Source organism: Scomber scombrus, chromosome 10 (assembly GCF_963691925.1).
Source record: "Scomber scombrus chromosome 10, fScoSco1.1, whole genome shotgun sequence".
NCBI lineage: Eukaryota > Metazoa > Chordata > Actinopteri > Scombriformes > Scombridae > Scomber > Scomber scombrus.
The window spans coordinates 17,432,453-17,452,322 of NC_084979.1; the positions used below are offsets into that span (position 1 = coordinate 17,432,453).

The 19,870-nt window shown below is 40.0% G+C and overlaps 1 protein-coding gene across 1 annotated transcript; it reads right to left on the reverse strand.

Annotated features, from left to right (window-relative positions):
- Positions 1 to 1,971: 1,971 nt before the first annotated feature.
- Positions 1,972 to 6,102, reverse strand: LOC133987857 (mitochondrial glutamate carrier 1-like). The gene is made up of 9 exons (XM_062427329.1): positions 5,873 to 6,102; positions 4,388 to 4,513; positions 3,855 to 3,910; positions 3,279 to 3,369; positions 3,067 to 3,185; positions 2,764 to 2,959; positions 2,505 to 2,662; positions 2,287 to 2,362; positions 1,972 to 2,164 (listed from the first exon to the last, which is right to left on the reverse strand). Exons 1-9 carry the CDS (start codon positions 5,893 to 5,895, stop codon positions 2,005 to 2,007), a joined length of 1,005 nt encoding a protein of 334 aa, XP_062283313.1. The 5' UTR covers positions 5,896 to 6,102; the 3' UTR covers positions 1,972 to 2,004.
- Between the last annotated feature and the right edge of the window lie 13,768 nt (positions 6,103 to 19,870).

The window sequence follows — 19,870 nt, forward strand, 5'->3', positions numbered from 1 at the left end:
TAAGAGAATTTTATTCAGTGTTTCAAAAACACAGTCAGCCAGTTAACTTACATTTTAAACTGATTTGCTCTATACTTCTTCACAACTTTAATTATTTGATATCCACTGCAATTGAGTAGTTTTCCAGGTTTAGTAGTGTAAGCCTCATGTCAGTTTCACCTTTCTGCACTTGAGCTTGAAGGACAGCTGGATATTTGGTTGAGGGGATAGATATGCATGCAATGCAGCAAGGCCTGCAGGAGTACCCAGGGTAGGGTTTCCCAAACACTGCAGCATGAGCATTTCTACTGCTACAAGTGCCTACACATGTATCACCCACATGGGTGATACATGTGTAGGACTAGGGCAATACCTTTCAAGCTTGCATCAGAAACAGTTTTAGACTCTCTACCATCAACCTGCTGCTAGTTTCCAACAGCTCTACCTGAGAATACATGACTGAATGGGTTCCACCTCTGTGATTGAAGGCTGTTGATGCAACACTTCAGGCAAATAACAAAAAATAAACAGTGCAGTACAGTACATTAATATTTATTCAGCATTTATAAATCAGTATTTACATGTGTAGGCAACTAGTTGAAACACGTTCAGCATGTTGAAATGTTGAGTTTAACTTGCACAAATTGAAAAGTTTGAAGATATATAGGATACATATTTACAATGGTAAAATTGTTACAAGCACCTAGACCCACCAAAGTTTACAGAAGAGAGAGAAGAGCCCAACATGGCACTTTGTTCTGCTTAGAAATGCCTTACATGATGCATTAAAGATGGCTTGTGTGTCAATAACTGACAAGAAAACCTGACTAGTCACAGACAACCACAGTCAACTAAAAGAAAATGGCCAAGTGTGGGTTATGTTGCACTTTTTCAGAAGACTTGGTCCCAAAAACACAGCGAATCCCATCAATAAACTGCCCATCATCACTCTAGTAACCCTCCATCGAAACAGCATTTCCCTTATTGCAACAAAGTGAATCGCCATAATTCGCTACAGAAAACCTTGTTGAGCTATTTAGCTGCAGAGTTCAAACTTACACATTACATAATCAGAGTTGTGTAGGCTGCCATAAGGAACATTCATATTGCCTCACACCTCAATCACAGATATTTTGAAAAATAAGTACTAGAAAAGATCTATGGTAAGCTAACGCCAACTTTAGAGCAGTGTATATCATGAGAATGGGCCGATAATTTCAAAGCATGGGAAAACTCTCTTTGTAACAGAGGGCAGGAAAACACAGGATTCCTGTTTGGCATACTGGTGTAAACATTTTTCATTTTTAAGCTATATTTTCCAGATCCTTTCCCATCCAGGTTATTTATATAACTTGTGGCAGTCATGTTATTTACCAGATCAAATCAACTTTATAAAAAACTACACTATATACATAGACAGGGATCAACATTCATGGCACAGTTTTACACATAACCCTTTAAAACAGGATTTGAGCCATTCAAGTTTTGATTTCTGCTTATTATTCAGAAGATGTTCCCTGGTACACTGAGTTCTCTTTTGCAACACCATGCAACAGTCATCACCTACTGGTTGACAAGAAGGTGGAGTTGGAGAGATAGGCGGGTTTGGTTTACAGTGAAGGGTAAGAGGCACATTTAGGGGTAGGGTCTAAATCTAAGGTGCCACAGGGGAAGGTTTGGTTCCACAGGAGTAATATCAAGTCTTATCTGGACCTAATGATGATCAGTGTCAGATAATATTGTACCTCAGTGAGAATAGTAACTCTTTTCTCATAATATGCTCCACTGAAGCCCATAGACCTGTATGTATCTAAGTCTCTTAAATACGAAACAGTCATGCTAAAGGCATAATTTCAAACCACTTTGAAATAAATGGCATCTCCCTGGTCCCTTTAGCATTTTACTCCGCAGACTCCAACAATAAATGAACGGTACACAGTAATAGAGAGCTGGATCCATGACTATGCCCAGGCCATAGCTGCCTGAAATTTAATGAGTCGGCAGAAATACTAGGAAACAGCTTGTTTATGCAGAGTAGATGTTGTGTGGGGTGTATCCCAGCAGGTACTCTCCAACTCCTACAAAGTACACAACCTGGGCAATGCCAAAGAGAGGGGCAATGACGAGTGCCCGGCAGCTGGCCCCCTTGAGGAAAGCTCCGGGGCCCTCCTTTCTCATGATCTTTCTGCAATGCAAGGAAAAGCTTAGAGTTAGCATGTAACATAAGTAATTTACACCAACCCAGTGAGGGGGAGGGGACATGTTTCAGCCCAGTTACAATTTCTGAGAACGAGGTGAGCATTTTACCTGACACAATCCACCACTCCATTGTATGTTTCCTCATTAGCTCCTTTTTTGAGTGATTGTAGCCTTGTCTTCACCACTGCACAACCAAAAAGAAATGTTTAGGTAAACCGTAATAAAATCAGTTAAACAACTTCAGTTAGAAACAAAACTCATTTCACACTTTTAAGCAAATGAACAAATTTCAACACTGTTCCAAAGAGAAAGACTGTTCCACTAACCGTCACAAGGGCTGACGGCCACAGCGGCAATGGATCCAGCCAAGCAGCCAGATGCAAAAGACCAGTAGAAGGGCACAGTTGGGTTTTCAGATGAATGCTGGCCAAGCTGGTGTAGATGTGCAAAAAGAGGGAAGTACACGACCGAGAATGGGATGTCCCTACAAAAGGCAACAAAATAAGCATGTTCACTACATTAGAGACCGTTGACTAAAGATGGAAAGCCGTGTCAACTAAGTGCAGGCATTAAATACCATCTCACCTCATCAATGTAGCCCCAAGTCCCCTGTACAGTCCTGTGACTCCTTTAGTCCTCAGCAGCTCTCTGGTGATCTCGGTGGCGGACATTCTGATGACTTTAGGTGCAGGACTGGCATTGTAGGAACGGCTAATAACAGCACTGGTCCCCCCCATCTTCAGAGCTGTTACCACACTAGGCATCACCCTCTGCTGGGCCGCTGGCAGATATAGGAAAGATACTCTCACTGTCTTTCTAAATGCATTATTTCACACAAGTAAACAATTCTGCTGTTTTCCTCTTAATTTACTAGCTGTAGACTGTTACCTAGCCTGCCAGCATCCTGAAGCTGGATCTTCAGCATCTCCATGGGTGTAGTCACAATGACCTGGCACATTCCAGCGCAGCATCCTGCCAGCATCTCTTTCAGCACTGTCAACTTACCACTGAAGACACACACAGACATTCGTGAAGTTCAAATCCAAGATTGATCTTATAATGCACACCAAGACTAAGTCCTTTTTAGTGGCACTACTCACCCATCTTTGCTCAACTGGTGGCGAAAGAAGTCATTGGCAGCTAGTTTGATGGCCTTCTCAGGGGTTACTAGGGTGAGATTTACTGCAGCACCTACAAGAGCAAGCATTGTTCACAATGAACTTCATTCTCATTAGATAAACATTCAAACACCCTCAAAGAATCAAACACATTGAGTAGTTTGAAATTTTGCATTGTAGAGGTAAAGGAATTAAACCATGAAAATCATGTCTGTGATTTAAAATCGATTGATCCACTTCCTGTGGTTCCTTGAAATTGATCCACTTATGCGTAGCCATGAAATTGAATATAATTTGATGCAAGCACTGAAACAATATATAGTACCAATAAATTAAAGAAAGTTGGCATTAAAAAAAGTATTCCTCTCTGTGAGTATTGTAAATTGGTAGGTTTGGTATAGGCCACACACAACATATTAGTTTGATTAATTTTAAATATGGTAAGCGTACAAAATCATATCACAGAGCTCTTGTATCTCTATATGATACCTTTTCAACGAGACTATTTGATTGTTGCATTTCTAAAAATGCCAGTATGGAAAGTTTGAATAGCCTTACCTCTATACATGCCAAAGTAGCCTTCAGACTTAACTGTCTTTATTAGGCAATCCATCCTAGGAAGAAAAAAATGGATTAGTTGTGCATATTTTTTTAGTAAACACTTGATGTATGAACAATCATAATGAACTGATTGTAGGAAATTACAATTACAGCAAGGAGTCATAGTCTGCTCCTGTTGAAGAGCCTTCATACCAGGAAAAAGTTATATGCTTTTCCAAAATAGTCTTTAGTCTCAAGACTAAATACTGACAATCTAACTTGTCCCCAATATAGATCCAATAGCACTTGGTGACCTCAATCTCTCAAGAAACTCAGTCTATCACAGAGACAGAAGCTGTAAAGGTATCACTATAAGGTAATGATAGATGACATTTAGACAACTTGCATTGTTTGAAAAGGTTATTGTATGCATGTACATTTCATTAAGAATACAATTTCAAATCAAGAGAAAGAGCAGGATTCTAGCAATGCAAGGTGGGTGGGAAGCATGGCCTGTCAGTGATCCTTCTTTTGTCAAATGTGGTTCTTACATGTTCTTGTATAGTTGCTGCCCACTGCGCTGGTTCTGCAGGCGGGTCTTGGCTAGGTCGATTGGGAACACACAGGTGACTCCTACCATGCCTGCAAACCCCCCATTAATCAGTTTAGCTGGGAGGCTGCAAAAAGACAAGTCAAAACAGACAGGAGCATAACAATCATTCTTGTGGGTGTAGTAAGGTGGGACAGCTCAAGTGACCACACCTGCTGAAAATGATGATATATAATCATTTTAGGCAGTGGTGGAAGAAGTACTCAGATCCTATAAGTATTAAAAGTATCAATACAATGTAAAAACACTCCATTACAAGTGAAAGTCCTACATACGAGTACATGAGTATTAACAGCAATATGCAGTTAAAGTACTGAAGTAAAAGCAGTGGTTTGGTCCCTCTGACTGATTATTTACTGATTATATATGACCTCATTAGATTATTAATACTTAGGCATCAGTGTGTAAGCAGCATGTTACTGTTGTAGCTGCTGGAGGTGAAGCTTGTTTGAAATACGTTAGCTAGTTTAGTCCAGTAGTTCCCAACATAGGGATCAGGCCCCTCCAAGGGGTCACCAGATAGATTTGAGGGGTTTTGAGATGACTAATGTTTTTTTTTACTTCTTCTCTAATCTTGGATTTTTGGTGAAATATTGGATCATTTGAACATGTATTGAAATGAAACCAAGTGAGGAGTTTAAGGGGGGGGGGGGAATCACTATTTATTGGAGCTGGTAACAACTCAGACATCTGAAATGTGACCCCAACAACACACTGCTTTTTCACCAAAAGCCAAAAAGGTTGGAAACCACTGGTTTCATCTTTAACAATGTGTTGTATTTTAAAAGATTGTTATATTTGTGTCAAATCTTCAACTGAAAAGTAATTAAAACAGTCAAATGAATGTAGTGGACTATAAAGTACACATTTTCCCTCTGAAATGTAGTGGAGTGGAAGTAGAAAGTAGTATCAAATGGAAATACTCAAAATTGTAGCTTGAAAGTACCTCAAAATTCTACTTAAATACAGTAATTGAGTATCAGAGTATGTTCTTAGTTACTTTCCACCACTATCTTTAGGCACAAAAACAAAGACATACCGTGGAAAGACAAATACTTCCTTTTGGTTTTTAAAGTGTTTGCAAAGTATGTAAAACATTAGCCAATAGGGTTCTATCTTGTAGAGTCATTGCAACAGAACTGAGTGTAGAGTGACTGCCTCTGGGAATCTGGTCATCCAAAAATAACTTGTTGAGTAAATCAAACATAAACATATTCATGAGGCATTACACATGCAGTAAGGCTTCTGTGATTTACAATTTTAGCTTTTAAAGGATTAATAGATTGTAAACTAGAACTGTTTTCTATCATGAATAACATAATGAAATAATCCAAACATGCTTTACTCCTGTTTTACTATTTGAGAAGCAAACATGTAACATTGAAGGGTTTGGTGTATTGTTGTCATTGAGAGAGCAGGTTCATACCTAATCTGTTGTTGCTGGGCCATGGTTCTTGGTTGTTTCAGGTGCAGAAGTTGGTCAACACAAAGACAGAGGCCAAAGAGGGAGAGCAGGCTGAGAGTCCCTGAGAGACACAGAGCAAGGCAAGAGTAGAAGGAAGCCAAGGGTTATATATATAGGCGAGTCCAGCCCTGTGGATCCAAGGATGAATTTGAGATCACTCTCCACCCCCAGCACTGCCAGCCAAGAAATTGAGCCAGGGTCTGATTAATTTCACTTACAGACCATCTAACTATAATGTACACATTCAGTGTATTCAAGAATCCCTTCTTGGGAATGGAAATGAACTGATAGCCAAGGTAGTCTGACAGCTGAAATACTTTTGGCAGCATCCTAATCAGACACTGGATCTCACAAGTCATGGATTAAGGTGTAACATTGATTTCTGAATATATTCTGGTATTAGACATGTATAGGCCTACTCTAAACCAAAATGTACACACTTTGCACACCTGTTCTGCTACTTAGCAGGCAGCTCCAGGATACTGACATGGATACCTAACAAGCTAGATGTCCAAAAAATGTATGGAATGTATTGATAAGAGCATGCATTAATGACTCACCTTGGGTAAAAATCAAAGGTTTATTTCTGCTCAAACAAAGTTTAACTGCAGACTCTCCCTCCGTACAGCTAAATGAACGGAAGGAGTAAGACAGTGCATGCAACAGTCAGGGGTGTTTTAGGTCTAACTATGTGGCCAATGATCACAGTTCCTTTGTAAAGTGGGCGAGACCAATTTAGGAAAACCAAGGTGAGCATGATGCAACATTGGATCACCCAGAGGGACAATTAGGAATCTCTCATGATATTAATATTAATCAAACATTAACTCTAACTGCACTTGAGTTCACTCCTCTGGCTGATGCAACTTAGTACTTACCATGCAACATTTCCTTGAGGTTGTTTAATTTTGGGGACATTTCTCACAGTCTTACCAAAAACTGGTATAACTAATTAGATCATATAAATAATGGCTGCATTCAATTTCAGTGTTCCAGTGGCAGTGCTGTGGTATTGTGAATACTGTCTCTCTGACAGCTTACTGAAACTATTCTGCCTTTTGTTTAACTATTAACACATTTGCATGCACTACAGTGCCCCCTTCTGATTATTTTAGTAGCAACAGTTGCAGAGCAGGGAATTTCCCTAAATTTAACAAGCCAAGACAGAGAGCACATGTACCTGCTGCTACTCCTGTGGTTATCTTTTGCAATTGTTGCCTTGTACACTATTTGTCCGTAAGTATTATTGATTTATGCATTTTTCAATGTTATAGTTATTATATATTTGCTCTGCATTTGTGTTATCTATGTTTTGTTCAAGAAATGGCTTAATTGGTTGCTAGCATAGTTGTAATAATAGTTAGCCAATGATGCAGCACATTTTATATTATGTACACTATGTTGTGTAAGAGTAATGCTAAAATATTGATTTATGTTTGTATTTGTGTTTTCACAGTTTTACAGATAAGAATAATTGTGGCTCCTTAATAAACCTTCAAGAAAAGTTATGCTGTGTGGTTATTGGAGGACTACAATAATCTGTTAGCTAACTGTCTAGCAGTGGAATAGGACTTCTCCTTGCGAGGGCAGTATAGAAACAGTAAGGGCGTTTTCACACCTATAGTATGTTTGCTGAGTTGCTACTTTGTTGCATTTTGCCTTGTGGTCAATTTGGTTTTGTACATGCAAAATTTCAAGTGAACCAACCATAGACTGTATGGAACCAACATATATCAACAAAAGCCACAAGTCACACAAAACACATGTGGACTGGTTGGCAAACTCCCATGCACCCTCAAGGATCCTGCAGAGGGTGTAGAGCTGGTCCACAGTTCCACGACGAAAACCACATTGCTCATCCTGAATCCGAGGTTCGACAATCCGACGGACCCTCCTCTCCAGTACCCCCGAATAGACCTTATCAGGGAGTGTGATCCCCCTATAGTTGGAACACACCCTCCGGTCCCCCTTCTTAAAAAGAGGGACCACCACCCCAGTCTGCCAATCCAGAGGCACTGCCCTGGATGTCCATGCAATGTTGAAGAGTCGTGTCAACCATGACAGCCCTACAACATCCAGGGCCTTGAGGAACTCCGGGCGGATCTCATCCACCCCCGGGGCCCTGCCACCGAGGAGCTTTTTGACCACCTCGGCCACCTTAGCCCCAGAGATAGGAGAGCCCACACCAGGAGGTCCCCAGGCCTTGCTTCCTTACCGGAATGCCCGTTGGTGGGATTGAGGAGGTCTTCGAAGTATTCCTTCCACCGATCCACATTGTCCCGAGTCGAGGTCAGCAGCGCATCGTCCCCACCATACACAGTGTTGACGGTGCACTGCTTCCCCCTAACCCTAACCCCTGAGACGCCGGATGGTGGTGGTTCGAAGTCGTTCTCCATGGCCTCACCGAACTCCTCCCATGTCCCCGCCCAGGCCTGGCTCCAGGGGGGGGCCCCGGTGACCCGCGTCCAGGCAGGGGAAACAAGGTTCCATTTATAGTACTCATCATAATGGGTCTTGTGAGCTACGCTTTGTCTGGTCCCTCCCCCAGGACCTGTTTGCCATGGGTGACCCTACCAGGGGCATAAAGCCCCCGACAACTGAGCTCCTAGGGTCATTGGGACACGCAAACCCCTCCACCACGGTAAGTAGTTCAGGGAGGGGTATATGTGTATATTATATATTTATATGATTATTATTAAGTCGACTTTATGTGAACTTTGATTTTCTTTTTAAAAAGGCGATTAATGAAGCCGTGTAATATATTAAATCATCTCTTTTCTTTCAGGCTAAGCCTGACAATTAGCCTGGTCCGGACCAGGTTAGTTTGCCAGCATAAGTTGCTGTGTTAACTGAGCTTGAACTATGCTGAGCTTGCTTTATGGAACCGAATCTGCTGGAAAATGAGCCAGACTAACGAAATAAATCTGGCTTATTTGTTAATCCTGCTTTATGGAACAGGGCCCAGGTGTGAAAACCCCCTTAGATAGCCATTGCTGATTTTTAACTTGTGTACGTGTGTCCTTTGGGAGAAAGGTCCATCATGTATACAAGTAAGTATGTGTAAAAGGCTACAGAAACCCTGGTAAATCTATACATATAAACAAGATCATCATCGCCCTTAGTATGTACAGACAGTAGACTTTATTTAACAGGGAAATGCATTTTATTTTGCATTTAGTTATTTCCATTTATCCATTGCCATTTAATTCATATACACAGGCAATACAATCCACAATAAAGCTCTGATGCATGCTCAACACAGTGTTTTATTGATTGCAATATTGGCTAACGAACTAGAGAAAACAAACATGAAGCTGAGATGCACCACGAATACTGCTGGTCTATCAGGTTAACAGCTGCATCATTTGCAGTGCACGTACACTCCTGGTATCAATATACTGTCTCAGGTTTCCAAGGCAGGCTGGTTCTGATTCTTCAAATTTCCATGTGCCATGGTACACCGGTCATGAGGGATTCGGCTGGAGCGGACACAGTGGAGTAGGCGTGAGTCACAGCGGTTACATCTGCAACAGCGGGCTTCAGGATAATACAACTGTGGGTTGACATCCTGAGGGCAGCCAGGAAAACGAGCAGCTCGATACACCAGAGAGCGAGGGACACAGCTACGCTGGATCAGGAAAGTCCTGCCAAACCGACCCTTTAAATTAGTGTCCTGAAGTGGAGGAGACAGCTGTTAGAGGCTGTGCGGTGGTTGAAATTATGACAATGTGTCACTTTTTTTCATGAGTTAGGAAATGTGACAGAAGAGACCATGTTTGACAGAATAATACTTTTTTTTCCTCTATATTTATATACCTATTTATTTCACATCTAAACAAAAAACTATTTTCATTATGATCCAAATATTGAACTTACAACTGAGAAAAATATGTATTTTGAAGAGATGAGCTACTGTATCAATATATATGTTTATAATATCGTTACCATCGCCTCCCTGTTCTGATGGTGTCCAAACAACAATGGTGTTGCATCAAGTATTCTTATAATGTATATCACCTCTTCAACATACACTTTGTTTTAAATATGCCTCAATAATGTTGAAGTTTAAATTTTCACAAGACGTTTGTGAGTGTATACCAGTTGTCACCTGTGTGTAACAGTATCCACTGCAGATGGTGGTGTTGATAGCCACACACTGGGCACAGTCGTGCCTCTCAATCCATATGGTATGATTCTTCAGCATACAGGCACACACTGTTCCACCCGTTAACGCACAAAGCAGCATGCATTTTAACACAAACATAGGCATGCTGCAAATGCACGTCTTGAAATGCTGATTTACAACACACCAACAAAACACACCTTTGCTCTTTGGCTGCTGAAAGACACTGAAAAGGAAAAAAAACAAATGAAGTACACAGTCATTATCACTGCAAAAATATCAGTTTGTTAAATTTCATGCAAACTGAAATTGTAGGGGAAAAAACACACCTTTCCAGTTCCCCAACTCTACCCTGTTCCTCTTCTCTGTGAACATCTAAAAAGATCAAGAGTGTCCATCCTCTTTTATGGAAACCCTAATCCACCCCGACTGCCCTAGAAGACTGTAGTCTACACCAACGTCATTCTAGAAATCACGTTACCTGTCTGCAATGTTTGGAGATACAAGTGGTCTCAAAACACACATACAGTGTGTATGTGTGTGTGGATGTGCATGTGTCTGTGTGTGTGAGTGTGTGTGCATGCATTAATTTAGTGTTCATTTTCACAGGTCATACTAAAGAATATGAGGGTGACGGCCAGAGGATGCTGCCAGACAATATCTGTAAATACCACAAACAACAGCAAGTTATACAACTCCAGCCCTGACCCTTACACGTGTGTGGCTGACCAAAAACTGATCCATGTGGTTGACCTCAAACATTTTAGCTCATGAGTAGTCCAACTTTCATGCTCTTGCTTTGTTTTCAGTTGCAAGGTTGATATAAAATCCCTTGTAAATGAGTCACCTTTTAAAAGTGACACGTTGAAGTCAAATGAGATACATCTTTCATAGCATGGATGCCTGTTTGGACCACTTGATAGTAAGTTTTAAGAAATAACTGAAAAGGTATTAAATGTAAATATAAGTATTTTATAATTTAAAAAAAATGTTTAAATGTACATTTTCTGGGCATTCAGATTGGACAAAAAGCTATCACTACAAAATTAAAACTCTTAACCTAATATCTCTAAAAACACAGAAATATAATCAGACTGTAAGATAACTTGAAATTTAAGAAGATTTACAACAGCCAAATGAAATTAAATCAAATTAGGCTCAATGTCGGTGATCTCATCTAGCTGAGGCTGGGTCAGCACTCACATGTTTTTGCCTCACCTGAGAGAAAAGGTTATGCCCTCTTTATTTAAGCCATTAATGCTCTCATTGTTCCCATCTGGGCCTTATGGGAGTGGCCACTGGCAGATTTTTCTAAGTAATCAATAAACATGTTTACCAGATACAGTTAAGGATAAATAGCCAATAATGAACTGTTGACCAGAGACTTGGAAACTGTGAGTTTGACAGTTAATATTATTTTATTGTTAATACATTAATGTAATTGTTATACTATCACTACAATTAAAGTAAATGGCTAATAATTCTAAGTGGTGCTCCTAGTGGCAGTTTAGGAAGTAGGAGTTTGACAGTTTCAACCAGTTAAAACAGAGTTTTTGTAAATGCAGTGGGTGTTGGTAGTTTTTTTGTCACCTACTGTTTACTCCATTAATAAATTAAAATTCCAAAAATTGAAGTGCACAGAAAAAAACACACTTCTTAAACCTGTTCTAAGATTGATTGACAGGACAACAACTATATAAAACGACTACACAATAGTTTCTCATTTGGATGCAAGTTTGTTCACGTCAGGACTGGTTGTAAAAACTAAAATATATAATATACTCAAAAAACTCAAATCATGAATGCTGAAATGATTCGAATCAGTGGAGAAACCACTTTATCTAAAGGTTAGAGCCCTCAGTTACCTGTGTGAATAAAGCTGCAATTTACCTGTAATTAAACTGCAGCTGACAAACGACGCATTTGAACATCAATACTGAAATATGAATTATAGCAGCAGCTTAATTAGTCTACATAAACCCAGAATACTCTAATTAGGTTGATATTTTTTATTTTATTTTATTTGTTTATTTGTCAGGGACAGTGCATATTAATAAACATATCTGTAAATATGCCAGAATTAGCCCAAAGGCTAGTTTTCATCTGTTGTCCCTGGCCAGGTGTGAGTTGGCAGCCTGTGCTACCTGACGCCACAGTTTTCTGCTTCTGACCCGGCCCCTGTTTCTGTCCTATTTTTTGGTCTACATTCATGATGTCGGGTCACAGTTATGTAACAAATCCATCAGATAATTACAACAAAGTGGGTCAGTGACAGTTCACGAACTATCTGTCCTGACACAGATCTAGCTCTTTTGAGGCTGATGTGACAAGCGGGAAAAACAAGAATTGAAGGGTCATATCTGAATTGAAATAAATAAAGTTTCTGTCGGGTTTTTGCATTATAAGATCATAGCTGTGTCGTTTCATTCAACAATGCCTTTATTCGTCCTCAAAGAGCAACTGATTGTGCCGCAGGGACTTAGAAACACACAAATTGCATACACAAATCATATACAAAGTTAAAAAATTGCTGAATTACCTACTGTATTATAAAAGAATTATGAGTAAAACTAATATAAATAAATCATAAAATATTTACATTCAGGATTTGGTGTATAGGCTTATGTTACTGTTCCCTCACCAAGTGAAGTTGAGAGTTCCTGTTATTTGTTAGTTTTTAATAATAGACAGAAAGAACCAGTGTGGTCAGACGCTCTGCATGCAAGAGTGAATGTTGTCAGGCAGGTTTGTTGTGCCGTGATCAGTCCCAGACCCGAGCCAAGTACAGCTGCCTCAAGGAAAAAAAAGGTTTCACTTAGAAACAGGACGGCTATTAGGACAGGTCATTGGGTTGCCCTTCTGTGCAACCCTTTTCCTTTGTTGTCTTATCATCATGATGTCTGCAGGTCATATCTGAGGTAAGGCCGTGGAACTGGGTCAGACTTGAATTTTGCATCATTATACCTCACATAAGTGCATAGGGAAATCATAAAACTTTCTTAAAATATGCTGCACTTCAACTAAATGTACAATCAATTATAACAGAAAATCTTAAAACCTAGTAGTTTTGACTTAATCATTAGCCTATATTTCGGCCTGTGCATCGTGCACTTTAAGTAAATGATTTCATAATAATGCTTGAGCTATTTTACAATGAAATCAGATTAGTGGTTTGAATGATAATTTGTACAGTCTGCAGAACAAATTATCCATCCGTAATTAAATGAAAGAAAAAAGATAAATGAAATAAATAAAAATGATGTGGAGTGGTATTGGGGTTTGTTCTTTGTAGGTTTTAAATGTAAAATGCGACATTATCGTTGGTAAAAGTGGGGGGAGAGTAGTCTGAATTGGGTTGTGGAGCTGTGCACCACCTCATACATCGCACTCATTTGCCAGCCGCGAACAATTCCAAGCCGGGGAGCTAGCATCCACCCGCGGCGCTGAGAGTCTGCTCCGCTGGGTTTCTCCTGCTACAACCGCTCAGCGTGGCCCAAGGTTGCTGTTCATTCGCTCACCCGCATCAGGTGATACCCTGCTAGGGTAACTATTGGCTCTTGTCTCAGACCTTCCCCGAGGTGATTGGTGGAGTAACGAGCACTCAGCATGTAACCTCTACAATGAGCTTCCGCCCACAAGATATTACGCTGGAAACATGACGTATATATAGACCCAGAAAACTACAAGTATGGTCTGTAATGGTGACAGTTATATTGTACCTGGTGTTTTTACAAGGAGAATGTCCCCTATATAAAAGCGTAAGTGGCTACCGTACAATTTCTAGTTTTACCGTCTATGTATCTTTCGCTACATTATTCTAAACTGGACGGGACGTGGACACCCGTGGCATGCTGGGAAACGGTGTCGCTTTAATCTTTCCTTAAAAAGGCCCTTCCTGCCTCTTTAAAACCAAAACTAAAATGTGTAGACTTTGACTACACAGAAAATTGTTTATTGTCAAGCTTTATCTGAATAAGAATACAATTAAATGGGCCACAAATAATTTATTGGGATATAAATCTTCTGTTGAGAACATTTAGCTGTCTCCTCATGATATTCATACGCAAGTCAAACTCATACACACTTGGTGTACTGGTTTCCTGGTTATAAATCTTCTAGTTAAGAGTGACATAAAGAGTGATCTGAACAGAAACACGGAACGCCCAATAATGCCTCATAATCAGTCTCTGTACTATACCTCTGCACCACACATTTTACATTGATCAGTCATTAATAAATGGTTGTCTGATCCTTAAAGAAGCTTTCAGAGAGCAGAGTATTATTTTGGTTTTACTATTCGTTCAAGGAAAGAAAAAGAAAAAATATTATAAGCACACTATATGATATATGGCGGTCCAATGTTACATAAAACAGGAGAATATCAGAGTGAATGTTATTGAATGTGAAGAGTGTAATTTTTTTGCATTAATTGTGATTTATATATATATATATATATATATATGGGTCAAATGTTGCCAAGAACACTCTCTACAGTAGGTATTAAATGTGTATCGAACATTTTAATAAACATTATACATTTTTGTATATTCTAGGTAAAGAAACTTCATACAATTTCAGCCTAGAATAATAGTGTTTAGGTTTTTTTTTTTACTACTCTCAAATGGAAAAATGGAAGAAAGAAAATTGACCTGAACAGTATGAAAGGCTTAAGGAAATAAAACATAATAAAATTTAAAAAATTTAACAGAATTCAATACTGTTTAGCCTGCTTCCAGAATCATTAAATTACATCTATTTATTATATAATAGAAATAACAGTCCCACATACTCTCTGATTTGACTTGATTTGCCCACTAGATGGCAGACAAACACAATCTCAGTTTTCTCACTCACAATCATGAAGTGGATTCTGTGAGTCTATCTTTTGATTTCATTACTTTGTTTCAGTTTTCTCTACGGGCAGCTATAACCTGAACAGTGCAATACATACCTTCATAACATTTCATAACACAGCCAGACTAAAGTGTTGTCATTAAATCGAAGCCATGGCTCAGTGGGACAGGTGTAAAAAGAACATGGCCAGATGTCACAGCTGGTGTGGAAAGACATTTGGTGCTTAGCCCACAGGTAAGATGCTTAGGTGATATTTGTTGTGCTTTCAGATGAAGGCATTCAAGCTGAATTTCCCTCAAACTGCACACTGACAGATCTGTAGGCGGCAACAATCATCCTGCTTCCTTGGTCATATAATAAGTGGCAAAAGCAAGGTCCTCTTCACATAGAGGAACAAAAGCAAAGAAAGAAGAGTGGTTCACACTAGTTGCTAATACATTTGCTTTACCTGCCACTTCCTATATAAAATCCAAATAGCAAAGGAAGATGATGCATTTGAAACTGATTATAAACCTGCAAGTGTTTTATGAGGATATCAAACCATGTTCTATCATCCTGGGTTATTGCTCCCAGAAAATATTTCAAGTCAGAGGAGAGATATTTCTGGGGACAGTTTTTTTGGCTGACCTTGGGACACCTCAGGAGGAAGAGGAAATAGTTTGACCCAAATCATCATTGGTGTCCTTGAAGACACAGTCTTATTATTAATAACCTCAGGAATCTGGAGACCATAGCCACTCCTCCCAACTTCAGCTCTCCTCTCTGTAGTGATCTTTCCCTGTCCTAACTTTTCCCACCTCCCTTTTTGTGGTCTGTTTGCATCTTCACTTTCACTCACATAGACCCTCAAGGCCCCCACAGGGCCTCAAAATCAATCTCACATTGCTTAAAATAATCAACCTAGTTGAGGAAGAGGGCTTACCATTAACATGTACAGTAGCTCACTTTAACAATTGTTTCTTTCACTCCTTCCCCACTTCCCTTTGAGTGTGAAGACTGCCAGAATTAATTTAGTTTTTCTTTCATTTCAGTGTTTGCCTCACTGGTGTTTATCTAATTAGTCTAATAAAATATATTTGTTCAGACATGCACTTTCATTTATTTTTCCTGTCTTGTCTTATTTTAGCATTTGCTTTTAATTCTTTTTATCTTGTTTGGATTTCAAGAAAAAATTTGGTTTTGTCATCAAGAACGTCTTTTTTATTTTCCTGGCTCTTTTTTGTCTTTTGTATTGTAATTCTGTGATTTTACTTTATTTTGCAGGTTTATACACTTGCCTGTTTCTTAATTTGCACACTCACTCATACACGCTACTCATAATCCACACATAATCAATTCTTAACTCATTTGAAAATATCATGAGCGTGTACAATAGCGCAAGATGACTCACCTCCATGTGTTTGAAAAACACTATTTACTGTAAAGGAAAGGAAATAAAGGTTATTGGCGCTCTGTAATTGGTGCACCTGTTTCAGTAGGTTGTGACCCTCAGACAGCTGAAGAAATAAATAAGAATAGCACCTGGAACAATGAAACCATCTCCTCCTCACTAGTGCAGGTAATTAACAACATTCACAGTGATGCAACTAGCTGAAGATCTTCAAACAATCCCTACTCCTTTCTCTTACAATATTTTAACTAATGAGTTCTCCTGCTACTTGAGCCACCACTTTGTGGAAGAAACTGGAAAACAGTATTGTGACCCCGGTCTGATCTAAAAGTCATGTTTAGTGAAAAACAGTCTACTGCAATTATGATTACTTCCTTTGTATTATTTTTTTTCCTCATGCTAATTCCATTATATGTCTGGTGAATTTTTTAGACTGCTATTGATTTTTAAAGGTATGCAAATTTGTCCCAACACAGTGCTGAAGTCAAGGAGGCATTGCCCGCTCTACATTACAACTCAAATATAGCTGTACCAATTAAGGCCAACTCTCCTACGCTACATTAAGCATGTGGGAGAAATCATCCTATATCACTCTATTATTTACCTCTCATTGTCAGACTGTGCAGACACATACCTTGTCAGTGGCTGAAATCAGCTGGAACTTTGTCAAGGTACACCTCACTTTACTGGATTCTGCATGAATTAAAACATGACTGCAATGATAACAGAGGTTAAGAAAAAAGGAAAGTGACCGAGTTAGGGGTGCTGATGAATGACAGAAGAAGGAGAGGAGGGCAGGCAAGAGGGAAGGATGGGGGCGAGCAGGATGGCAGAGGGAGAAAGGGAGGGTAAGCTTCCGACAAAAGGAAGTGGGAGACAATCCAGTAAAACACATGGTGAGTGAGTTCATCTGTGTGTATGTGTGTTTGTGTGTGTGCATGCACGTTATCGCACATGTTTCAGCAACACTGTGGTAAGGGAGCGCAAGCAGTAGATGGTCACAGCCCTAACAGCATTATATTACTTGATGCCAAATTTAAAATATACGCTAGGAGGGTAGATTGCAGGCTGTTAGGGATTTAATTCTAAATTAAGCCTGTAAGGAGAAAATTTGCATGTAAATCCATGTACCAAACCATTACTCTATGTATGCACAACAATTAGAAGCATTTAAATCGGAGAGTTAAGACAAGTAAGAGGGTGCCAGGATAGCACTCATGCTCGCACACAAAGCAGTGTGCTCAAGTTGAGATACACATGATAATTATTAAAATACATCATTTGCTTTTCAACCTCTATTCAAGCCTGTTAGGTTTATAATATCTGTAATGAAACTCATACATGTGCAGGCACACCCACACTCACTAAGTTAAGGCCAAGTGTGACAGAAAGGGAGAGCGGCGAAAGCACAGGAATGTAGATAAAACAGTGTCGGGAGTCAAAAGAGAAAAGGGGAAGCAGAATGTGACAAAGCAAGTGAAGGAGAGCCAGAGCTCTGAGCCCTCTTTCTACATGGCTGCCGGCCTTGAAGCCTGCCGGCTCCGAATGGCACATTTGGCACAGGGAGTCTTCAAAGCTTCAATGCAGTTGATTTTTATCCCCACAGCTGTGCTTTCTGTTTTTTAATGGTACAATTTAGTTGACCTCTTCTCTCTGTCTAGAAACCAGGCTTTGTTCAGCAGTGAAGGGTCTTTAACAATGAGTTTAGGTTAGTTTTGTGTGTGTATTTTCTGGCTTGGTTTTAAAGCACTCATAAAGGTGAAAGGGTCAGTGCATGCTCATTAAAAATATAGTGACTCATGATGATGATTCACTCTGAAACATAATGGTCCTCTCTCACACCTCTGTTCCTGTCAGTTATGAATCTGGCATTCATGAGCTCTTGGCCAGACACCTGATCCTACCAGCTTTTTGAAAAGACCATTGCCACTGTCATCAACAATGTACACTACCTAGTAACCACAAATTATTTAATTAATGAAATAACTTGAAGGCTGACACAACAGTTTAATGCAATCCAGTACAACAGGCCTTTAATAACATTTGGGAAGCTTATAGCTTGTACCATATAGATGTAAAGATTATGTTCAGCATGTTTTTGAGGCTTTCATTATCACTCTTTAGGCTGTAGTTTCAGACATTGGATTGCACTGAGGAGTTCCTGTTATTAAGTCTGCACCCCATCACCCGTGCATACATGAAATCCATTGGAAGTTATACAAAACCTTGTGCCTTTGTACAAATAGATTTTCAGCAAATAGATGCTGCAGCAGAGTCAAGGTCTCTTGTGAATGTCTGTAAGCGCCACAAAAAGGCAAAACCATAGTGTGTGTTTGTGTGCGTGTATCCATGTGTGTGATTTGGTAGAAGGCTGCTAGAGAAGAAAGAACATAGCTGTTGTCTCTGCATCCCAGTCAACTTGCTTTCTCTCCCTCTCCCTCTCTCTCTCTCCCTCTCTCTCTCTCTCTCTCTCTCTCTCTCTCTCTCTCTCTCTCTCTCTCTCTCTCTCTCTCTCTAACACACACACACACACACACACACACACACACACACACGCACACAAACACACACACACAAACACACACACACACACACACACACACACACACACACACACAATCCACCAATAAGCATGTGCACAGGCATGCAACCTCACAGACACATAGAAACCCAGTAGTTAGTTCCTGCGTCATTACAGTAGCCATCTGTCAGTATACAGGCACACGTACACCGCCTTGGCTTCTGTGTATGCATCAACTACACATAGACACACACACATTCACCCAGGAAATATATCACCCCAATGACCCTTTCTAATGCCCTGTTAGTGGTCCGATGGATTCCACATAAAACATTAGATTTTTACATGGATCCATCTGAGAGGTGAAAGGTTTCTTCTCCATGCAGTTCTCTCCTTTCTTTTCTCTTTCCCTCGTCTTTCTTTCCATCCCTACCCACATGAATCTGTCTGAGCTGTCTGTGTCTGCCAAACACTGATGTCACTGTCCACCACCAGTGTGCCTCAAGTGTATGAGATGAAATGATGAATGTTGAGGTATAATCCTACGGTTTAATCCCGACCACTCCCAATCCGCTGCCTGCACACCGGACAGCCAGAGAAACTCTCATGACATACACACAGACAGACAGTTTGTTTAACCATAAAAACATGCAGGGTTTTGGGGGGTGGTGAGGTTGGGGCTGTGATGGACACATACAATTTGGGCCTCCAGCAGCCTTTAATAACGATCTCGCATTATTTAAAAATACCCACCTGCTAGGCACACACACACACACACAGAGAGAGAGAGAGAGAGAGAGAGAGAGAGAGAGAGAGAGAGAGAGAGAGAGAGAGAGAGAGAGAGAGAGAGAGAGAGAGAGATGAAAGATTATTTATTTCTCATGGGTGGGAGACAGTGAGTGAGTGAGGAGTGAGTGAGAGTGGGAGGGAGGGCGGCAGTCAGAAACAAGCAAACTAATTCTCACCAAAGACAAGACAGTCGAGCCAGAGCGGGAGCTGTGGTTAGTTCACCTCTCTGACGCTGCTTGTACAACCACAAAGAAACGATATCACTGCTGTCTTTTTTTTCCT

Coding starts and splice junctions, on each gene's coding strand:
- LOC133987857 (XM_062427329.1), bottom strand. CDS start 5,895: ATGGCCCAGCAACAACAGATTAG. Junction 3,370..3,854: donor CTACTTTGGCATGTATAGAG/GTAAGGCTATTC, acceptor TTGCTCTTGTAG/GTGCTGCAGTAAATCTCACC. Junction 3,186..3,278: donor CACCAGTTGAGCAAAGATGG/GTGAGTAGTGCC, acceptor GTGTGTCTTCAG/TGGTAAGTTGACAGTGCTGA.